The 22,999-nt window shown below is 37.0% G+C and overlaps 3 protein-coding genes across 4 annotated transcripts in view; 1 reads left to right on the top strand and 2 right to left on the bottom strand.

Annotated features, from left to right (window-relative positions):
- LOC141441719 (uncharacterized) overlaps window positions 1–22,999 on the bottom strand; it is a 162,232-nt gene that overhangs the window by 71,819 nt on the left and 67,414 nt on the right.
- Window positions 5,586–9,408, top strand: LOC141441513 (lipase 1-like). 2 transcript variants are annotated; one of them, XM_074106275.1, is made up of 2 exons: window positions 5,586–5,924; window positions 7,594–9,408. In XM_074106275.1, the coding sequence occupies exon 2, from the start codon at window positions 7,602–7,604 to the stop codon at window positions 8,832–8,834; it is 1,233 nt and encodes a 410-aa protein (XP_073962376.1). In that variant the 5' UTR covers window positions 5,586–5,924; window positions 7,594–7,601; the 3' UTR covers window positions 8,835–9,408. The 2 variants fall into 2 exon arrangements, with proteins under 2 accessions (XP_073962376.1, XP_073962375.1); XM_074106274.1 differs by lacking the exon at window positions 5,586–5,924 and adding an exon at window positions 6,158–6,229.
- On the bottom strand, window positions 17,255–18,968 carry LOC141441673 (lipase 3-like). Its single transcript, XM_074106471.1, has one exon. It carries the CDS (start codon window positions 18,953–18,955, stop codon window positions 17,717–17,719), a length of 1,239 nt encoding a protein of 412 aa, XP_073962572.1. The 5' UTR covers window positions 18,956–18,968; the 3' UTR covers window positions 17,255–17,716.

Below are 22,999 nucleotides of genomic sequence, written 5' to 3'. Positions count from 1 at the left end.
ACCTATTTGGCTGCTGAGTGGACCGGTCTTAAGAAGCATGACAAGTACAAGACTCCTACAAGTTGAACAAATGATTGATTAACGACTATACTTTGTAGAGAAGCAAGGTATCCTCTCAAATTATTTATTTCTTCAGCAGGGCAACGCGGCTAGTTTGATGGGTCTTTAGTAACAATATTGAGACAGAGAGATCGAGAGAGCCAGTAAATATATAGTCAGTCGAATAAACAGCCCCGCGGTATACCATTCGTAAAGGTGCCCATACATTTGCCACGTTGCCGCGTTGAACCTATACGGACATCGACAGTAAGGTAGGACAGCCTTTGCACTTACTACACGTTCACTTAGTTTTATATTTTGTTTCTATACTAATTTATCTGTGAAATAAAATTTGTTTTGGTTAGTTTTTAATTATTTTGAGCAGTGAAGTTCGCCTACATTTCTCTTCTTTTCCGATTCATTCTATTTTTGGTTGTATGTACAACCGGCGACGCAGTCAACGTTTTCTATAACCGTTTTATATAAATGACTTTGGTTAAATGCTCATTCTGGTTTTTCACATTTGATTAACGAATATGTCAAAAACAATTGATTTTCATCAGTCCGTCAGTCCGTGAATGATACGATAATTGGGTACCTTAAGTTTTCTAGGATGGTCCATATTATATTTTTTATCGATAGTAGATTATAATAATGTAGCTCACTCCTGTAAATAGTTTTTTTTTTGCTTTCCGTTTTTTTTTTAAATAAAGTGATAATTTGCCTTGGCAATCTATTTATCTATATCTATTATCTATTTTTACTTACTACCATCCTAAATTTTTTCAAGTTTTTCCACCCAGATGGCGCTCGCTTTTAATGAAAATATGCACTTTAAAGTGGAATATTTCACAAACAGATCACTGAATCGAAAAATCCTCGTGGCAACCCCCTAATGGTTTTTAAAGATCTATTCAACGATACCCACACTATAGGGTTTGTCGAGAAAAAAATCACCCCCACTTTACGTCTGTGGGAGTTACCTAAACATTTTTGTTTTATTTTTATTTTACCCCTTTGTCGGCGTGTTTGATATGTATATTCATGCCAAATTACAGCTTTCTAGTACTTACGGTCTCTGAGAGTAGCCGCGGACAAACAGACGGACAGACATGGCAAAATTATAAGGATTCCTAGTTGACTATGGAACCCAAAATACTCGTTATGAATGAAAAAAAAGTTTTATTATGGATTATTTTAAGATTATTATTTATTTTAAGTTTACAATTTTCAACTCTATTACCCCAAAATCATGCACGCGTGAAGCTGTGGCGCGTCATTAGTATCGATAGTATATAATAATATATCATATATATATAAACCTACTGTGTCATTTTTCTCACGTGAACCTGTAAAATCTGGTAATTGTGAACAAACCCACATATGAAGCAACTTTATAAGGTTCCATTTATCACCCTTTGGGAACGAAACCCTAATAAAAGACATTGGGGTGAAGTAGCTAATGTGCCAGAAAAAATAAAATTGATTTAACTGTTCTCATTTTACTGTGAATTTTGTACTATGTATATTTTTGGAACGCTGCTGTTTAGTTACCAGAGCGAGTGCATCCATCATAAATTGCATGACTTCATAAATTTACATATTTAATGAAAACAAGATATTTTTTTATAAGTAATTAATTTTTTTAACCCCTAACGCAAAGAAGGCTGTCTGTCTGTCTGTGGCACCGTAGCCCTTAAACGGGTGGGCCGATTTCAATGCGTTTTTTTTTTAAATTTAAAAGCAGATTTTCTAGCGATGGTTCTAGATATGTTTTATCAATATTAGTTCAGCCGTTTTGGAGATATTGAACTTTGAAGTGACAAAATCGGGGTTTTCAACTTTTCGTTGGTTATTTTTTAAAACCGTTTTACCCTCAACTCTCCTTTCGCGCTTGCGGCTCGGGTGAATATGAACGTCTCTAGTAAACTGTCGTGTTTTGTGCACTAGATGTACAATTAAGTATTGTTTACTGTCCATATTACGAGTAGCACAGACCTAAGAACACAAGACACAGAACTAAAGCTACCTATGTCGATGATTTGATTTATTTATTTAAAATAAAATAAATAAGTAAATAAAGTCATCGACATAGCTCAGAGAATTAGCAAATTGAAGTGGCAGTGGGCTGGCCACTACCAAAGAACCGACAAGCGGTGGAGTAAACGAGTTCTTGAGTGGAGACTCCGTTCCGTAGGAGGCACTCTGACCAGAGGGTCAATAGCGTAACGTTTCTGACACTCGCGATCACAATCAAATGACAGTTTTTGTATGCGAAAATTTTCATTTGATTGTGATTGCGAGTGTCGAAAACGTTACACAATAGATCCACAGGTGGAGTGATGATCTGCAAAAGGCTGCTGGTAGAATCTGTTGCATCGCGCCGAGGACAGAGCGCAATGGCGCTCATTGCGGGAGGGCTATGTCCAGCAGTGGGTGGACTGCTATAGGCTGATGATGATGACAATGATGACAATGATGATGATGATGATGATGATGCTGACAATGATGATGATGATGATGATGATGCTGACAATGATGATGATGACGATGATGATTAATACAAGTTGGCATACGCGTTGTTTAGTTTGAAACCAGGTTAACTATGTATGTTAACATATTTTTATATTTAAACCAATTATAGACGCATGAATAGGTTTAGTCACAATCGAAGTCAGTGCTGCTTCAAAACAATATTTTTTAGGTAGAACAGCGCTGTTGAAATGCAAATTAATTAAATAAAGGTGCGCCACTGTGTCAATGGAATTGGGTTTAAATAATGTTTTAGTTAGTACATAATAAATTTTTCACTTCTCATGCTCATAAAATGAACTTTAGTCTCTGCATATCGGGTTTTTTTTTTTAATTTACGTCGGAAACCCCTGAACAGCCAACACGGTGTTTGTGAATGGAGGATTTTAAGGCGTGGCAATACAACAAATACAAATATTTTATTCATATAACATTGTACACGGTAATTATTATTTAAATATACAATAGGATATATTAGGACATATAAACGCAATAATGTATAATAGCAATAACCTCAAAATGACAATTGTACAAAAATATAAAATAAAACACGATTTCATTTCGTGAAACACAATTAATGATTAGATTACGAATATGAATCTATTAAATTATATTAAAGAAAGAAAGAAAAACATTTATTCGTGACATTTTTACAAATAAAAGAAAAAGAAAAAAAGGATTGATTCATTTTATTATGCATAGTCCAATTAGTTTTAAAATAGTTTTCAATTTTGAAACTGTTGGCTAAATATGCAAGCATTTAAAGCGTCACTTCATAAACAATAAAAGAAAAGAAAAACCGCGCAAACAATTTTTTTTGCTATTTGAATTTTTAACAGATGGCATGTCCATTAGTCGAGCGTACCTTTTTAAAAAGTAATATTGTAATTTTGAACAGAACATTGGTTTTTTTCCTCGCATTCAAAGTGAAAAGTAGAGTGTTTAACGCGAGACTAAGGGGCTGTATCACCATCCATTAATTAGCGTTAACCGACGGTTAAATGTGATGCCGTCTCCGTCTATTCGAACAAAACAAATATAGACGGCATCACACCTAACCACCAGTTAACACTAATCAATGGATGGTGAAACAGCCCCTAATAATAATAATATATCCATTTAAACAACCATAATGCCACTCGAACTATAGCTACCCTCGCTCTGCTCGGGTGGCTAAACATCTCGTGTCAATATGGCTTGTTTTAGTCCCTTGTTGCACAATCTACTATTAAATATCTATTGTAATGCTATGGTGTTAACCGCCATGTTGCATGTAAATAGATAACTAATGTGGTTCTTTTGATGAATCGAAGTGTTCGATAACTTTTATTTTATAACTTATAATAACTGTCTTTGTTTCTGGCCCCACTTAACGTTAAAAGTCAAAATTGAACTAATTACAAACAGGTGTCAAGGGTTGTCAAGTAAGTATATTTTAATGGAGAAAATTACACGTATCTTCAAATTCTTCCTGATTATTTCAGGACGTTATTAGGTTAGTTTGATTGAACTTTGAAAATATTTTCATCTGAATTTTTGATGCAAAGTAATAGTCACGACTTTAATCCGGTACACTTAGAACTTCTATCGAATTATATGGAAACATTTGTTAACAACAGTTAAAAAGTGCCATAAAACATTTACAGATACGTTTATTTGATTCAATAAGAGCACACCCACTTAAGGTTTAATTAAATAAACCGAACATCTACATATGTAAATAAAAATGACCCGTAAAGTGTGTTACGCGCATATCTCGGGAATGGCAGGACTGATTTCGCATATTGTTTTTTTGTTGCGTTTGTTATTTCTAGGAGACGGTTTTTAGGAAAGAAAATTTACAACAGGGGCAAAGCCGCGGGCAACCACTAGTTTAATATAATTAATCGATGATAGACAAGAGCTCTTTCCTGAGAAATACCCCTCGTGTTGCAGATGTTTATGGGCGGCGGTGATCTCTTGCCATCAGGAGACCCACTTGCTCGTTTGCCATCCAGTCGAATAAAAAAAATGTTTTTATTATTTAATGTAATTTAGGGCACACTGTAAGTGGGATTATTTTATTCATAAATGTGAAACGCTATTTAAACAATTATTTTATTTTTAAATCTTAATATTAACATTTTTATATGGAGACTCTCGTAGTATAAGTTTTTCAATTAATGTAAATTTAAATAAATTTGTTTGTACATAGAACTGTTTAATATCACTTCAATAAAAAAAGTTCACAACATAGACACCTAATCTTATTATTCCTTCAATGTTACAACAGAAATTCTAGCTATACCTGCTCTAACCAATCCCTTGTCAGATTTAACCATGCAGTGGATTGGAAACCAGAATAGGAGTATAACCATATTTCCTGAAACACAATCTTTCTGTGGACACCCCCTTTATATCCTCCTTTCACGCTCGCTTCTCACAGCTCGCTTAAATAATATGTTATCAACTGTGTGCATTTTCTAACGTGCCAGTCTGTAACGTCCCTTTGACAGTAACACCCGCCACTGAAGCCGTGTAAATAAGTGTTGAAAATATAAGGCACGAGGGATCATCTTGCCAAAAGGATTCTAGTATTTTGTATCGTGGACTTTTTAGTTGGTATCTAGTGATAGATCCCAGATCTAGGAATAAGAAGCATCGTTTTTGTTTTTTGAGCGTATCATCATTATCATCATCATAGATATATACCTATTATTTTATGATTAGACGGACAGTACAGAAGGGGTTGAAGTGAGATCGACGTTTCCATCAAGACAAGATGTTTCTACACATAAAAAACTTTTAAGTATTTCATGTTTAAATAATTTATTGAATCAGGTGGTATCTGCTTTGCGGAGGTCCATATTGCGGATTTATGTGTGTTCTTACAATGTGGAGGTGGTGAAACTGCATAAAGCGTGGGGGCTGAATATCGAAAATTATATCGATAGTTAAAATATCGACGGTGAAAATATCGAACCTAGCCTAACCTACTTTCGATATTTTGACCATAGTAAAAGAGAAACTAGGTTCACTACGAACAAAGGTACATCGCGCGGCTTAAATGTGTGCGCGCCGGTACGCACGCACCCGCCGCACGCACACACTGATAATTTAAGGAGGATTAAGTTTTCTTTAGTCAAGGCTGCGCTGCCGTCGGTGCCGTACGTTTTGATTTTAGCTCGCTCGTCTTGCGCTCGCGTCGCGAGGTGTCTTTTACGTTCGCGTAAGCAATGCGATGTCACTATAATTTTTTTGTGAAAAGGTTCCAGAATGTTTCACTGTACTTATAATAATTTATTTAAACGAAAATAATTTGTAATATTAAGAAAGTAACATAGAGAGAGTCGGAGACGCGCGCACCGATAAATGTATGTATGTAAACTCTTCATTGTATAAATAATATGAAACAAAACTGTTCGTTATTACAGCGGCTAAAAATAAATTACTTACAAAGGTTAATGTTTTCCGTGAGACTGAAACTAGCTTTATGGTGAATTTCAAATGTAACGTTATTTCGCATATGAATGCCAGTTATACACTGGTAGGTAATTAAGTATTAAACAGTGTGCGTGGATAAAATAGGCAACAAACCCACAACTAGCTAGACTTGTTTCTTATAAGATAATTATGGCCATTTTACACCTTGCCGTTACTCTTAAGCTACATTTAAACGGTGAGTGGAATATCATGCAAGAATAATTAAAAAAAAAACTGGACAAGTTCTAGTCAGACTTGCGCACTGAGTGTTCCATACAAATTAGTGCATATATCCAAATAGACGCTAACGGTCGTATAGCTAGCGTATATTTTTATATAAACAGTAAGTAAACCGACTAAAGTAATTGAATGAAGCGAAAATTGCAATAAATTTTAGTTCGAGCCCGAAATGATTTCGAACCCTCTGAATTTTCGTAATTCATGTGCGAAATTACGTTTGAAATATACCATGAATGATGGTGAAGGAAAATATGGTGAGGAAACCTGCACACACCTGCGAAGAAATACAATTGCGTGTGTGCGTGATGTTCCCAATCTGCATTGCATTGAACTACGGCCCACGCCCTCTCGTTCTGATGATGCTGATGGCTTGTGATGATGATGATGATTCCGTAGAAACTCTTTCAATTCATCTGTTTTACATATTACCTATATTGACATAAAAAAAATGTACGGAACACTCGGAGTGCAAGGCCAACTCGCTTTTGCCGGTTTTATAAGTTTCATTTGGAAGTAACGTAAAAACTTGTTTTAACAGAAGTCATTCAATCGATGACAGCGTAATATTACTATACCTACTTATCGACGTTTGTCTCTGTCCCATGTCATCGTCATACCTAAAACAACAAAAAAAACATTTTAATACCTAATGTACTTATAATAAATAATTAAAGGTAAATAATACACTTAAAGAGACTGAATCGCATACCAAGGTAGAACTTATATGCTACTGATGTCATAAAATACAATACAATACAATGACTCTTTATTGTACACCACAAATAGTATATAGTCATTCATTCCATACTTATGGCAAAGAAATCATAGCGAAATTAATTATGAAAAGTTCCTAACCTGGTATACGCCATTCAGTTTCCTCAATAATTAAAGGAAAACTAAATGGTGATCGGCAAGCGCAGCATAGGACGTCCACTAACGAGATGGACGGATGACTTGGTTAAAGCCGCAAGCCGCAGATGCTCAAGGTCAATGGGGGAGGTCTATGTCCAGCAGTGGGCGTCCAACAGTGGGCATACAACAGTGGGCGTCCAACAGTGGGCGTCCAACAGTGGGCGTCCAACAGTGGGCGTCCAACAGTGGGCATACAACAGTGGGCATACCAGTGGGCGTCCAACAGTGGGCGTCCAACAGTGGGCATACAACAGTGGGCGTCCAACTGTGGGCGTCCAACAGTGAGCGTCCAACTGTGGGCGTCCAACTGTGGGCGTCCAACATTGGGCATACAACAGTGGGCGTCCTACGGCTGAAATGATGATGATGACGATGAAAACTAAACGTGACTTAACTATCTCTTTTCAGATACCAAAATGGACTCAAATCTGATTAGTAACTTCTTGGTCCGTCTCATCATCGCAGTCAGGCACCTTCTAGGCACGAATGAAGTACACAAGTTCCCAGGGTACCCAGCAGAAGCCAGATCTACGATAACATTCCCCCAACAAGCTGCCATCCATGGATATAGAGCAGAAGAACACCAAGTGATCACTGAAGATGGGTACATACTTACAATGTTCAGAATACCACGGCGATCTCAGTGTCACGAAGCAATAAAAGGACCGCCAGTTTTACTCATGCATGGAGTTCTCGAAAGCGCTGATACCTTCATAGATGCAGGACCAAAAGATGGCCTGGGCTATTTAGTTGCTGATGCGTGCTATGATGCGTGGTTTGGCAATGTTCGTGGCACTTTCTACTCCCGACAACACGTCTACTTGAACCCTGATAGAGACTGGCTGTTCTGGCAATTCACAGTTGACGAAATCGGCTTGTACGACGTACCAGCTTCTATCAACCATGTTCTGAAAGTCACAGGAGCACAGCAGCTGAATTACATTGGTTTCTCCCAAGGAGGAGGCACATTTATCATCATGTGTTCGGAAAGACCAGGGTACTGTGAAAAAGTCCGTCTCTTCATCGGCTTGTCACCTGCTACTAGACATTATCATACCAAATCTATACCCTTCAGAGAGATATCAAAAGCGATCAACAAGTTCCGGAGACCTCTCGATGAGGTGGGTATTTGGGAGATATTTACAAAAGGATATCCGGTTCAAGTAATTATAAGATTCTTCTGTAGAAACAGATTACTAGCAGGAGCTGTTTGTGGAACTTTGATATCTGTGTTAGACTCATCACACGCAGGATCAATTACCCCTGAGACATTAAAGGTTGGTTTCTCCCATGCACCGGCAGGAATTTCGACGAAGAACGCAGCAAGGTACGGACAGGCAGTAATGAGCAAGAAATTTGTTAAGTTTGACTATGGACGGAGGAAAAATTTAGAATTCTACGGGACGCCCTATGCTCCACAGTATAACTTTTCGGCAGTGACAGTGCCTGTGGTTGTTATACAGGGTTTGAACGATGGTATCGTCGACGTAAAAGATTCTTTCTGGGCGGCTGCGCAGTTACCGAATCTCATTAGTTATAGGATAGTGCGGGATCGTTATTGGACACATTTTGATCAGACGTACAGCAAGCTCGTCAGCGAAGCGACATTTCCGATTATAAGAGAATACTTAAGTCAATACAGAAGTTAGCACTAGTAGGTAGGCACAAAATATTTACGAGGGGTCGCTGCCAATTTGCCATAGTAACTAAATTATAGTTGAATGAAAATCAGTTTATAATTTTAGCAAAATACAATAGCATTCGTTAGTGTTATTATTTATTTATTTATCATGTTTAGTACGTACAAAATATTGATTTGTGTTCGTACCTCTATGAAAATTGTTGACGTCAACGTTACAGAAGGTTGTGTCAAAGTAATATTGATGATTAATGCGCCGCGCGTTTTGTTTTAAACAGCCAGTCTAATGGTGGGACTACCAACTTTTCCCCCGACTTAATTCACTTTTCCTCACTTCACTTAAACCTAACGATCTAGCAGTTGAATTAAATTCAGGAATTTCACAAAATTTCCATGGAAATCTCCAAAAATAACGTCGCAGTCTCCATTACCTTAAGGCGCTTACGGTCGTCAAACGTCTTAAAAGGGTATAATTTGAAAGGGAACTCTGCATTTATATCTACGTTCTCTAAACCCAAAACTCAAATGTCATATTAATTAATATTAAATTTTAAATTAACCATGTCCATTATCCATCCTTTCTTAATTATAACTATTGACATTGCTCCAGTTATATCTTAATTACTTATGATATAGTTCTGGTAATACTATAGTCATATATTCGAATCATCGGCCTATCATATAGTTCTGCATAATAGGAGTTGCACGCCATAAGCAACGATATATCCAGTCTATCCAATTCTTGCCAATAACCTTAATCATCCTCACCTAGTCTGAGGCGTCCTACGCCACGCTTTTGCGATTCGCGGTCTCCACTCAAGAACTCGTTCGAATGTAATGTAAAATATGATAATAATTTCAATATTATTTCTAACTTAATTTAGGAATCTCGATGTTATTAACAAATTTTTGGACCATGATATCGACAGTTTTTTTATTATTAGTAGTAATATAACTTATAGTAGTAGTAATATAATTAATACAATATTTTTTATTGTTATTTTTTTTTCATTTTTAAGCGTTTCATACTTTAATTTTTAAAATGAATGCTCAATAGCCTTAACCAGGTCCCAATTGCATAACAAACTACAAGCTAATAGTATTAGCGATTTTGTATTGAAATGCACTAATATTTGCTTGTAATTTGTTATGAAAGAATGCATGAAAAAGAATTTGTTTGACATTATTTTTACATAGTTTATTGCACATAGCCCTACAAAACTGTTTACACAGTTTGTCTGCAGGATAGTCTCTATAAAAATATGACATACTTAATGTAATGTGTAATTTATTCTTACATACATTTTTATAATTATTGTTACAACTATGTCTTATAGAAGAGTTTCTACTAAATATTTTTTAAGGATCTTTTTAAATTTATTTTTATCAGTTCCTAGGCGGATGTTATCAGGTAAGCTGTTAAACAAATACGGTAATCTTTTGTTTAATGTTCTATCGCCGAAGTAGTTGGTCACTCGGGGCACTTCATATTCACCTGAGGACACCGACCTAGTATTATGATTATGACTATGTTTGATCAATACTAAACTACGCTCCAGATTGCTATGATTATTTATGGCTACTAGGTATTTATGTTTTAGTCGAACAGGTATTTTAAGGATTTTAAATTACTTGTAATAATCGCCATTACAGCTCTGCTTAGTTTTGTTGTTGTATGCAATTGGCCTTGTCCGTTTTTATGCAGAACATTACTGGGAGCTCTGCTATTTCCGCCTTAAAATATGCAACGACTCTAGGAATTTAATAATTAAAATACCAGTACAGTAAAATGTAAAAGACGTCAGAAAAACCAGTCAGTCCGTGTCAGTTGCAATTTGCCAGATTTACCTGGCATTGTTTTTACCACGCCGGTTGTACACGCACATTGCTTGAAACGGCTAAAAGGTAGTAATAGTTATCAATTACCCCGTCAACTTGTCTATCACCGTTGCCGTATAATAAATAGACATGTTGTTATAATTTGATGAATAAACACTATACTATACTCGTACCTTGCAGTGGCGTGGCGTCATATATTTCTGTGGTAAGCCGAAGCAAAGATCGCTTACATCTTTCATAAATTCTGTATGTCTTGTTGTTCTATTTTGAAAATATTGGGCAAGCCGGTGGGAATAGGAATCTATGGACGCTTGGCCACTGATACCTTGGCAAGCTCGTGCGTGATGCGTGACACTCGATAGAACTCTGTCGCAGCTAGCATTTATTTATTTATTCAGGAAACCAACCAGAGCCTTAGGGTCTCCCCACATTTAAATTTTCTATATTTCTTGTGAAAATTACCAGAAATTTCCGAGAACTTTCCCAACTTTTTGGAAACTTTCTGCAACTAGCACATCTGTACTTTTCGATACAAAGGATATAGGGTAATTCAGGGTGATATGGCCGTATTTTTTCAAGGTAGAATTTTATATAATTATTACAAAAAGAAATGAAAATCTGTACTTTATTATTAATCTATTATTAATCAACTTTGGTTTTACAGACTTTGGTGACGATTTATCTATTGACATTTTAGTATTTTTTTTAACTTAAAGTGGCCATCTTATCCGACCCATTCGTGTCAGATGGCCATAGCAAAGCGTAGAAGATGGCCATATTATTTCTTCGTCCTTTTTCCTTTTTCTTTCCCCTTGCCTTGATTTTCCCTGTCTTCAGTCTTTTCCTTTTCCTTTTTTCTACATGTGTCACAAGTATTTTCAAACGGAGTACAATTTTCATGCATCCACTTAGGACAGAAAATACATTGAATCCAATCTTCGATTTTTTCAGTTTTATAGTAGTTTTCACCACATCTTATACAATTCGTAGTCTTCTCCAGCTGAATCTTTGCTATCCAAATGTATTTCACATTCTTCTTCAGAAGTGGATTCTGCTTTCTTTTTATACAAACGAGGCTTGGGATTTTTAATTTTTTGTTTCTTCTCTATTTTATTTTATTATATTACGACAGTATTTTTTCATTTTTAAAGCCGAATGTAGTACCTGGGCCCAAATGTCCCTTTCTAGGATTGTTTTTCTTCAAACGCCGCTCCAAAGTTTTTGTTCGAATGTTAAAAGTTATTGCAGGCCTATAGACTGACATGTTCTCGTTTTTTATAGCATTCATTGCATTTGATAACTGTTCTTGTGGCCATTTACCATGGTTCGATATTCGCATGTATTTTGGCATTTGAAAACAAAAAATAAATTGGTTAACAAATAAAAATAGTATGGCCATATAAGCCTTAAAAAATAATGGTCATATAAACCATACCTTTAAGATAAGATGGCCATACAAACAAAAGCACTGACACAGTCAAATAAGTTTGTCGATTTTGAGGTTATACTAACAACAAAACATCAAACTACAAGACAAAAGTAAAATTAATACCAAATCGATTATAAAATCACGTTCACAACGTAACTAACATGTTCTAACAATTTTTGAGTTAGGTTTAACATAAAACCAATAGAATACTTGCCTTTTTAATTTTTATTGGCGCAACAAACTGCACTACTTGCGATCTCTCACGAACGTCAAGCGCGTACCTACTGCCGATAAATAGCGCCATTTATTGGTAAGAATTGGAATTTTTTCAACTGGCCATCATAAACGACTGGCCATATCACCCTGAATTACCCTACAGTGTGTATTTTTGATACTACCTCAAACTTTATGGGTAGTTAGTGAAGGCTCTAATTATCACATTTTATTATGTTTTAGTAAAAAAATATACCTATTATTTTTTTATAAAACTAACTATCACGCAATGTATCACTACGTGATACTATTTTGTTTCTGTTCAAAACGTCGCACTTGTTGACGTGACAGGTGTCACAGAACGCTTCTCTCTCGTATCAAATTATTGTACGCATTACATTGCTGCTCGAAAATATTTAAAAAAATAATTACGCTCTGGTAGTTAATTCTGAATTAGCAATTTGATTTGATATCGGTTCGCAGCACTCAAATCTTCGTCTAATTACAGTTTGAGGTAGTATCAAAAATACACGGTGTATTTTGCCTGGCACCTTACTAAATTACAGTAATGGTATGATATGATGTAATGTGTGGAGACCTCAACACGCGCGAAGCCACGTGTAAAGTCTAGCAGCGTAGCTAATTGTGTGAGCGTGCGTATATTTACATTGTTACATACATAATATTAAATGTAGATAGTACATATTGATTCACGTATTTCAGACATACCTCAGCTATTAAAACGTGAGTGTCCCATTGTGTCTTATTTCAATAATTACTAGTGATCCGTTACGGTTTTACATGTGTGAAACTTTAAGTCGCAAGCTTTTTTGCTGACTGTATTTTTTGTTGACTGCACTTGCATTGTCATCCAAACTACATTTGCATACCAAATTTCAAGTCATACCATTAACCGTTGAAGAGTTCCGTCCTGTGGAGACGATCCTGGCCGGACTACCAGGATATCACTAACAGCCATATTCATAAAAAGTTAGAGCCTTCTTGAAGGCTCCTTGAAGGCCCGATGCTAAAAAGTATGATTCATAAACGTCTGTTAGCGCTAATCAGTCGATCAAGGCTCTGCTAAAGTTAGAGGACCGTAGACCCTCCTTTATCTCCCTGCTAAGTCACAAAATGGCCGCCACAAGTTTGAACAGCTGACTTTGACAAGAGCAAAAAAACCATACCGAAGATATTTTTAGTGAGGGTTACGCAAAGATTAAAAAAAAAACAGGAAAATTTTATTTCAGAAATTTGTATTTAAAAATCCTCTAAATTAAGTATTTATTACTGCTACTTTACTAACAATAAATATGAAAAAAAAAATAGGATGATTAACATAATTACGGCTTTTTGCACTTAGGTACAACATAAACATGCGGATCGGAAATGGCGGGAAAACAAACATCTCTCTTTTTATTTTTTTTCCTGCTAATTTGCTGTCACTGCTGTTATTTTTTTTTTAAATTATCAATGAGGCCAATTTTTGTCTTTGATTTGTCAAGATGGCCAACATAACGCGTCTAATCCGTCTATCAGCATTCATAATGAATAATACTTCTTGACAACCGTCTAACAAGCTTAATCAGTCTGCTAAGTAACAGACCGATCAAACCTCAATTAAGGATTTTTTATGAATAAGGCGACACAGGCATGCAAAATTTCAGCTCAATCGGTAACCGGTAAGTGGATCAAATTTAATTTGCAAGCTTTAGGGGCCGTTTCAAGAAAAAAAATGAAAAATAGTTTACTCAATTTAACAGGTTACAGGTTGGTGCCTCCATTTAAGTATTAAAAAAAGGTCTAATTTGAAAGGAAAGGATTTTAAACATTTCACTTATCTATAATACAAATCAGACTAGTGTATTTCAATAAAGAAATGTAAAATGTTTAGATAGTTTAATGGGAATTTCAATATTTAAGACACCGATCGAGGTTGTTTTGTTTACATTTAGTTAAATACCTATCTAAAGCAAGTATATAGTTTGCGTCATTTCTGGAAAAATGTGTTTAATGTACAACACAATACAATACATACAATGAATCTTTATTGTAACCAAAAGTAGTAAGCAATACAGAGAGAGAAAAATACAAGGTAAGCAATAGGCGGCCTTATAGCTTAAGAGCTATCTTTTCCAGGTACTTATTTGCGTCTCTGCTCGTGCTCTTTTTGCGTGGGGGTTAAAAATGTCCCAACATTAATTAATGACGCGATTTCCGACCAAATTAGTTTTTTTACCATTTTTCACTCCCTTCATCTCATACAATTACAATATCCAGGACACCCTGTCTCATCTTTATTTGGAGCATTGTCTGCGCGACCCAGTTCCAGCGGTCGATGCGGGGTCAACGGCCCGTGACGTCACTGAAATTTAAAATACTACGCGGTGATCCATTGATCAGATAGATCCAGGCGGGTCCTGTAACCTTACCACATTAATATGCTGGTGCTGGTACTTTGAATTTTGGAACGTGCAAAGGTTGGGAGAGCAGAAATGATCAACAGCGCTCGCTAGGTATGGCTAAAAATGAAACCAACGGTGCCGACATTAGCTGTCAGATTATGGTTCTTTCAAAGTCAAAATATCTATCTATAATAACGAATAATCATCCCAGCCTATATACGTCCCACCGCTGGGCACAGGCCTCCTCTCAGAACAAGAGGGCTTGGGCCATAGTTCCCACGCGGGCCCAGTGCGGATTGGGAACTTCACACACACCATTGAATTGCTTCCCAGGTTTGTGCAGGTTTCCTCACGATGTTTTCCTTCACCGCAAAGCTCGTGGTAAATTTCAAATGTAATTCCGCACATGAATTTCGAAAACTCAGAGGTGCGAGCCGGTGTTTGAACCCACGACCTTCTGCTTTTTTTTTTTTTTTATTCGATTGGATGGCAAACGAGCATGTAGGTCTCCTGATGGTAAGAGATCACCACCGCCCATAGATACCTGCAACACCAGGGGGATTGCAGATGCGTTGCCAACCTAGAGGCCTAAGATGGGATACCTCAAGTGCCAGTAATTTCACCGGCTGTCTTACTCTCCACGCCGAAACACAACAGTGCAAGCACTGCTGCTTCACGGCAGGATTAACGAGCAAGATGGTGGTAGCAATCCGGGCGGACCTTGCACAAGGTCCTACCACCTGCAAAACTGCACCTGCTGCTTGTGAGGCGATAGGTCAAACCACTAGGCCACCACGGCTTTACTAGGCCACCACGGCTTTAATAACGAATAATACGAATGTCAAAAAAAATCTACTACCGGTTCGGAAAAATCTCTGTTCCGGCGGGATTTACAATGTTGTTTAATGATCAGAAGTATTTAGCACAACCACATTTTTAGGGTTCCGTAGTCAACTAGGAACCCTTATATGTAGTTTCGCCATGTATCTCGTTCTGTCTGTCTGTCCGCGGTTAAGCTAAGAGCCCGTTAGTACCTACTAGAAAACTGTAATTTTGCATGAATATACATATCAGTCACGCCGACAAAGGGGTAAAATAAAAAAAAATAAAAAAAACTCCCAATCCCAAAACGGCCAAAAACGTAGTGGGGATTTTTTTTTTCACTTCCACCCTATGCTGTGGGGTATCTTTGGATAGATATTTGAACCCTTTTTTGTTAAAGTGAATATTTTCGGAGAAATTCACTACGAAAGTTCAAAAAATATGTCCCCCCTCCCTCTTAACTTTTGAACCGCACGTCAGAACTACGTCTGCGTAGATATCGTTGATCGCTATGCCGCGAGAACTATACAATTTTCCTTAATAAAATCTATCCTATGTCCTAGCCTGGGACTCAAACTATTTGTATACCGAATTTCATCTAAATCGGTTCAGCAGTTTAGATGTGATAATGTAACAAACAGACAAACGTTCGCATTTATAATATTAGTGAGATATTTTAATTTAATGATAGGTAAAGAGTCCTCCATAAGTTTTTAGGGTTCTGTAGCCAAAATGGCAAAACGGAACCCTTATAGTTTCGCCATGTCTGTCTGTCTGTCTGTCTGTCCGTCCGCGGCTTTGCTCAGGGAGTATCAATGCTAGTAAGCTGTAATTTTGCACGAATATATATGTAAACTATGCCGACAAAATGCTACAATAAAAAATTCAAAAAAAATTTTTTTAGTGTAACTTCCATAGACGAAAAGTGGGGGTGATTTTTTTTCTTATTAGTGTGAGGTATCGTTGGATAAGTCTTTTAAAACCATTACGGGGTTGCTACAACGATTTTTCAATTCAGTGATTTGATTGCAAAATATTCAACTTTAAAGTGCTAATTTTCATTGAAATCGAGCGTCTTCCCCACGTGTTCGACACGCCCCGGCCGGTTTTTGTACTTATTCTAAGATATGGTCTAAATAATGCAAATCATCAGTACCTAATGCTAACAATATGGAAAGTTTATGCAAAGGAAACCTTTCAAAAGGCGAACGGCTGGTATTTGGAACTGGGTCAAGACGGGCCTAACGAACTTCGACACAGTTTAGTATACTTACGCGCATAATTTGACAGACATGCATAGACGTTGTGATTTGATATGGTACATTGTAAGCTTATGAAGCGAGTACCTACAAAGCTTCTGTACTAGGGTTTTCGATTTCGCGCATCATTTTGTTTCCAGAGTTAAAAATAATTATAAATAACAATTTGGATGGATTGATTATTATTTATTATTGATGGCGCGTCGCGGTTGGATACCGTAATTTCTCGAAAATACAAACTGATGATATAAAATTAAAAACCGGCCAAGAGCGTGTCGGACACGCCCGAAATAGGGTTCCGTAGCCATTACGAAAAAAATAAGAAATATTTTTCTAAGGATTTCGTATTTTGTACGGAATATTCCAAGATTAAGTATATTTTATATCTTAGGCTGCTATTGGCTCTTAAACTACTAATAATTCTGAAGAAAACTTAAAATGACATATAATGAAAAAAAAAAAAACAATTATAACAGAAACATTTATTCAATGATATACTCTATGCCAAAACTAAATATACTAAATGAAATAAATATAAAATTAAAATAAACAAAAATATTAAATAAAAAAAAAAAATTACAAAACTTATCGTACTAAATACAAACTGTGACATGGATGCACAGAAAAACCAGAAAAAGAGACCAGTACTGGGAATCGAACCTAGGTCCTCAGCATTCCGTGCTGCGTGATATAACCCCTACACCACTGCTGGTCAGGAACCTAGACACGAATTTTCCTATGCATACATATCTCAGGCTGCTTATTTCTACTTTGCTTTGATAAAATATATAAAAAATACAAAAAGACTCCAAAAAACCAATCATAATATAGTAATTTCTGTAAAATTTTGTTTGCAGATTAATTTCTCGAGATTTCGAGTTCTACACGAGGGCTGCTCTTACATAAGAGATGGAGTCATCACTCATCAATATACTTTGGAATATTGTTGCAAATATGTTTTCATACGAGCGTATATTTTGTCCTTCCAGTAAACACTGTATAGCATGTCAAGATGATTCCACAGCGGGTCTTCCAATTTGATATAGTCAATTACATTTGGCAGTTGTTCAACAACCCAATCGGTATCAGCCACATCCGTTATATGGTCATTAAGACCTTGGAACATAACGACTGGAACGTTCGATGCCTTGAAATCGTATTCAGGTGGTGTAGCAGACCCATACCGTTTAAGATTTTCCACTAATCCATAATCGAATTTGCTGAACTTCTTGCTGGTTTCAAGCTGTCCGTAATGAGCGAATGTCTCCACAGAAGTACCGGATAGTAAAGTGCTATAAATTCTTTTCTGCGCTTCTGGAGGTAGAGAGCCAGGATGAGGAGCATCTACCACCGCTGTGGCCAATCCACAAACAACTGCAGCGAGAAGAGGTATTTGGCATAAAGTAGCCAGGAATCCTTGTAGGGGGAAACCTTTAGCTACGAGCTCCCACACGCCGGCGGCTTCTAAAGCGAGGCGTAACTCATTAATTGTCACTGTTAGCGTCCTTATAGCTAAAGACTTGTTGTTCAATAGTCTGGTAGAAGGAGCTAAGCTGACATGAAGACTGATTTTCGATGCGTACTCTGGTTTTTCAGAATTCAGGACAAAGAATGCGCCGCCACCATGAGAGAAGCCGATGTAAATCAACTGTTCTGAACCAGTGTTGTCTAAGATATAGTCTATGGAAGCAGGCACGTCGTACACGCCGTTTTCGTGAATGTGGAATTTCCAAAATTCTAAATCTTTATCGGGGTCGAGGCTGACATGTTTCCGACCATATTCATTGCCTCTTAAGTTTCCAAACCAAACGTCGTAACAGTCATCAGAGAATATAAACCCTGGTGACTGTTCTGCTATACTCAAAAAGCCTGTTGATGACTGATGGATATTATGAAGCAAGTACAACGGAGTTTTCTTCGCACAGTGTGTTGCTGGTGGTATTCTATGTAAGATCAGTACGTACCCATCTTCAGTTGTAACGACATGGGATTCCGTATTGTATCCATATTTTGTGGCCAGTTCTACAAACCCTGTACCCTTGTTTGCTTCCTTACTTATTGGAATTGAAGTTAGATTTGCTAGTAATGCGACAGTATTAGTAGCCGCTGAACATATTGATAGAGAAACAATGAACAGAAGACAAGTTATTTCTTGGGGCGCCATTTTCGGAATAAATAATTTCTCACCGTCTTTTGTTCTTATAGTGCGTGCGGAAATAAACAATTTTTCGCGACCATTTGTTTTTTTTAGTATGAATAATTTATTGTACTGTGACACTTGAAATAACATTAAACTAATTTATTTCATATTTGTCCTGACGTATCCGGTATCTCAACGCTCGACTGGTTATTGCCGCACACCGAAATTTATGCGATAGTTTTATTCGGAGGAAATTAAAAATAGTTATTAATGCGAACAGAAAGTCAATATCGTCTTTTTCAGCCAGTTATACTGCTGAGTACGAACATCCTCTCAAAATGAGGTGAATTATGTGTTCTTCTACCGAGTGTGCATTCATCAAAGGCGGTTAAGACTGTATATATATCGTAGTAAGATACACAAAAATATATGCTTATAACAAAAAAATTAACCGACTTCAAAAAAACCATGCAAATAGTTTTCTACCAGTTTGAAGTCGGTGCCTCAGCACGAGCTAGAAGGAGTGTACCTATTATAGTCGTACCTCACCTACATACTATAAAAGTACACTGGGCTTCTATCACTCCTGCTGGCTCGTGCTGCGGCACCATAGGCTTTGCTCGCGTAAACCATAAACATTTCTAAGAAGCAAGCAATCAAACAAGCAAGCATGCAAGCAGGCAAGATGTTATTGTTGGCGCCACGGTTTTCACCGAGCCTTCGTCTATGATGAAGTGACGTCACATCCTTTATCGACAATGCTGCCATCTACCGAGAATATTGCGAATGTTGGCAGTAGGTAGTGGCCGTTATGAAATCATTGGAGTTAGAACACCGCGAAAACAACATTATACAGGGTGTTTGGTAGGTACGTGCAAAGCTTTAAGGGTGTGATAGCCGAGGTATTTTTGAACATTTTTAGCGATATATGTCTTAGCCGAAATTTGATTTTTTTGATTGAAAATTTAGAAATTTTAGGAAAATACCCAGAATTTGATAGTCACGAGTCAATTCGAAATTCAACAGCAAGCTTGCATGCAAGCAAGCATGCAAATAAGCATGTAAGCAAGCATGTAATTATGCAAGAAATAGTGCAAGTAATTATGCATTCAAATCTGCATTCAAACACGCAGCAAGCATATTGTAATCATGCAAGCAAGCGTCAGAGTAAAGAGTTAGTACGCCAGCTTTTTATTTTAAATCCCTTTTTAACACATTACGTATTTAATGAAGGTTTGTGCAATGATCATTATTTATACTTCCAGACCGGTCGGTCAGCGGTTAGAATAAAAAACAAACTTTTGGTCATCCCTCGGGAACGACAAAATGGGATGTATTATACATATAAAACTTCCTCTTGAATCACTCTATCAATTGCTGAAAACTGCATTAAAATCCGTAGTAGTAAGTAGTTTAAAAGATCTAAGCGAACAGACAGCGGTAGCGACTTCATTTTATACTATGTAAAGATAAGTAAGGACGAATAAATGTAAAACGGATAGGTATTAAAATAGCTTCTCCGATACCAATGTCACGGAATTTCATAATAAGAATTCCTTGGAGTTATTTGATAAAGTTCAAAAGTGGTTAAAAACGTTATTTTTTTAAACCTTGACCTGGTTGGTTGCTAAACCTGATTCCCGTCTGACCGTACTAACCTTTTCAATGACTTTGCCGGGAAGATAAGGCATGCCCAATTACGGGACGGTGAGAGCTTTCAAAGTACCCTCTCATTTATTAGTCCGCTTTTGAAGAATCTGTAGTGTACTGGAGACGACATGACCTTAAATATAATTATTTATTTGTTTGTCAATAAAAATACAGCATTACAGTTAAAAACCAATGCGCTGTAAAATTATACACAAAAAATACTAATATATAGAACATTGTGTCTTAAGGGTAAATAAGGAATTACGAACGAGAGTCTATTAGAAGCCCGAAGTTGCTTTAACGAGTCGATGTTCGTAATTCTAGTACCGCCCGTGCGACATACAATGTTTTTCATCACATTTACGAGTAAAATTTTATATTTCTAAACTTAGATGAATGATTGGTCTCGCGCGCTCGCTCGACTAGATACCGCGCTAACTAAAAACAAAACGTTCGTGAATGCGGCAACTCAATACTGTAGTGTGCGTAAGAACGGTGTAAGACAATTTGCAAGGATGCTAGTGTGCGTGACTAATTGTGTTGCCAGCTGCTCCACTGTTACCGAATTATTGGGAAAATAAATTATTCTGTGGTGTATTAAGTTACTGGTTACAAAATTTATCTTGGGAAATACTTAGAAATTAAGAAGTAATTAAGAGTGAATGTATTAATATGTTTGTGTATAGGTTAGGCGTAGGTTTCTTCTTTAAAAAAATGGTAGGTATGATGTAGGTATATCAATGATCAGGCCTCACTTTTAATTAAAAAATATATATATTTAAGGACATTCAATATTTACAAATTATTACTGAAAATTCATGGACAAGTCACCAACTAAGAAGTTTTGCGTACTTAACACGTTGCACCTATAGTTAAACCTAATATAATGTACAGGTTAATAAGACTAAAATAAAAATAATTGTTTACAAAATATACATACATAGGTACATGCATACATACATACTTACATACATACGCTTGAAAAACATAACCCTCCTTCGGGCAGTCGGGTAAAAAGTTAACATTTCAGGAAAATGGGAAGAATGCGAAAAAATTTTTTTCGTGTCCCGTAATACCTAAGAAAATCAGCTGATCGGCTTTTGACTGGGAATACGAAAAACATTTTTAATTTTAAGACACATTCACCCCTTAATTAAAAGTGTCGGGTAACAATTTATACACCTTCAGTGTATAATATCACAAAGGTAAACATTAAATAATATAGAACTAGGCTATGTATATATAATAATTACGTTAGATACTTAAATAAAATAAGTTATTAAAATTATCATCATTTAATGATGATAACAATAAAATTCAATTTATTAAAATCTCAACCACGGGAATTTGATTCTTGTGTACGGGGCAACACAGAATGGCGTTTAGGGTTCATGTTATTTTATTTTGTAATTTCGAAATTATACGATATTTACTGATGGTATGTGATCCCAGTGTCCTTCTTATTTCTTGTAGTATTATTTTTAAACAGTTTCACTGCGAAAACTGGAATTTTACTTCGGTTTATGACCAAAATTTAACAAAAATTCGGGACATGCACATTACGCAAAGTTTGCAACGCGACTGACTCGCCTCGGGCTCAGGTACGCCGATTTCTGCGTACTATTTGTTGCCGCATTTGACAAGTACGCCGGCGGTATCTAGTCGAGCGAGCGCGCGAGACCAATCATTCATCTAAGTTTCTAAATGAAAAAATATAATGCTTCCAAATACTGGCGATACCTTAGGCTGCGATCTTGGTAGCGCCAGAAGCAGCATGCGCCGCAACATGCGTGTGCATGTGGTCCTGCAGCAGCGCGCGGCTTCATGAAAAGAAAATTTGTACGCGCAATGACTCATTTACCGGCCTTGGGCTTCATGACAACAAAATTTGTACGCGCTATGACTCATTTACCGACCTTGGGCTTCATGACAACAAAATTTGTACGCGCAATGACTCATTTACCGACCTTGGGCTTCATGACAACAAAATTTGTACGCGCAATGACTCATTTACCGACCACGGGTTTCATGACAAGCACATTAAGGTCGAGGGTTTTATTTGGGGGGTTGCAACCAAGGTAGCCTGCATGTTTCGACACTGTAAATTAGGGGTTTTTGAACGTCGCCTTCGTCGCTACCCTAAACCGACGGAACACCACACACGGCCAGAAGTCGGAGCGCAGCAACATCCGCGGGTGCTTGACAGGCCTCTTGGCAGACTCGGACTCTTGGAGCGTCTTGGTTGGGTTGGTAAATGATGATGTCTTTCACGACGTAGCCCTGGACGGCGCACTCTTTCACGAACTAAAGGTGCGGCCAAACCACTGCTTAAAAAACGGTGACGGCACGGAATCGCAGTGACGCACCATTATGCGCACCGTTCTTATCGCATTCTCTCCACACCGCTGCTTAAAATAC

This window comes from Choristoneura fumiferana, chromosome 24, assembly GCF_025370935.1.
Source record: "Choristoneura fumiferana chromosome 24, NRCan_CFum_1, whole genome shotgun sequence".
Lineage (NCBI taxonomy): Eukaryota > Metazoa > Arthropoda > Insecta > Lepidoptera > Tortricidae > Choristoneura > Choristoneura fumiferana.
This window is presented reverse-complemented; position numbering and strand designations above follow the sequence as displayed.

What these genes read in the sequence shown, in the direction of transcription:
- LOC141441513 (XM_074106274.1), top strand. Translation starts at nt 6,184, where the DNA reads ATGGCCATTTTACACCTTGCCGTTACTCTTAAGCTACATTTAAACG. An exon ending in TCTTAAGCTACATTTAAACG is followed by an intron (nt 6,230 to 7,593) that starts GTGAGTGGAATA and finishes ATCTCTTTTCAG; the next exon opens with ATACCAAAATGGACTCAAAT.
- LOC141441673 (XM_074106471.1), bottom strand. Translation starts at nt 18,955, where the DNA reads ATGGCGCCCCAAGAAATAACTTGTCTTCTGTTCATTGTTTCTCTATCA.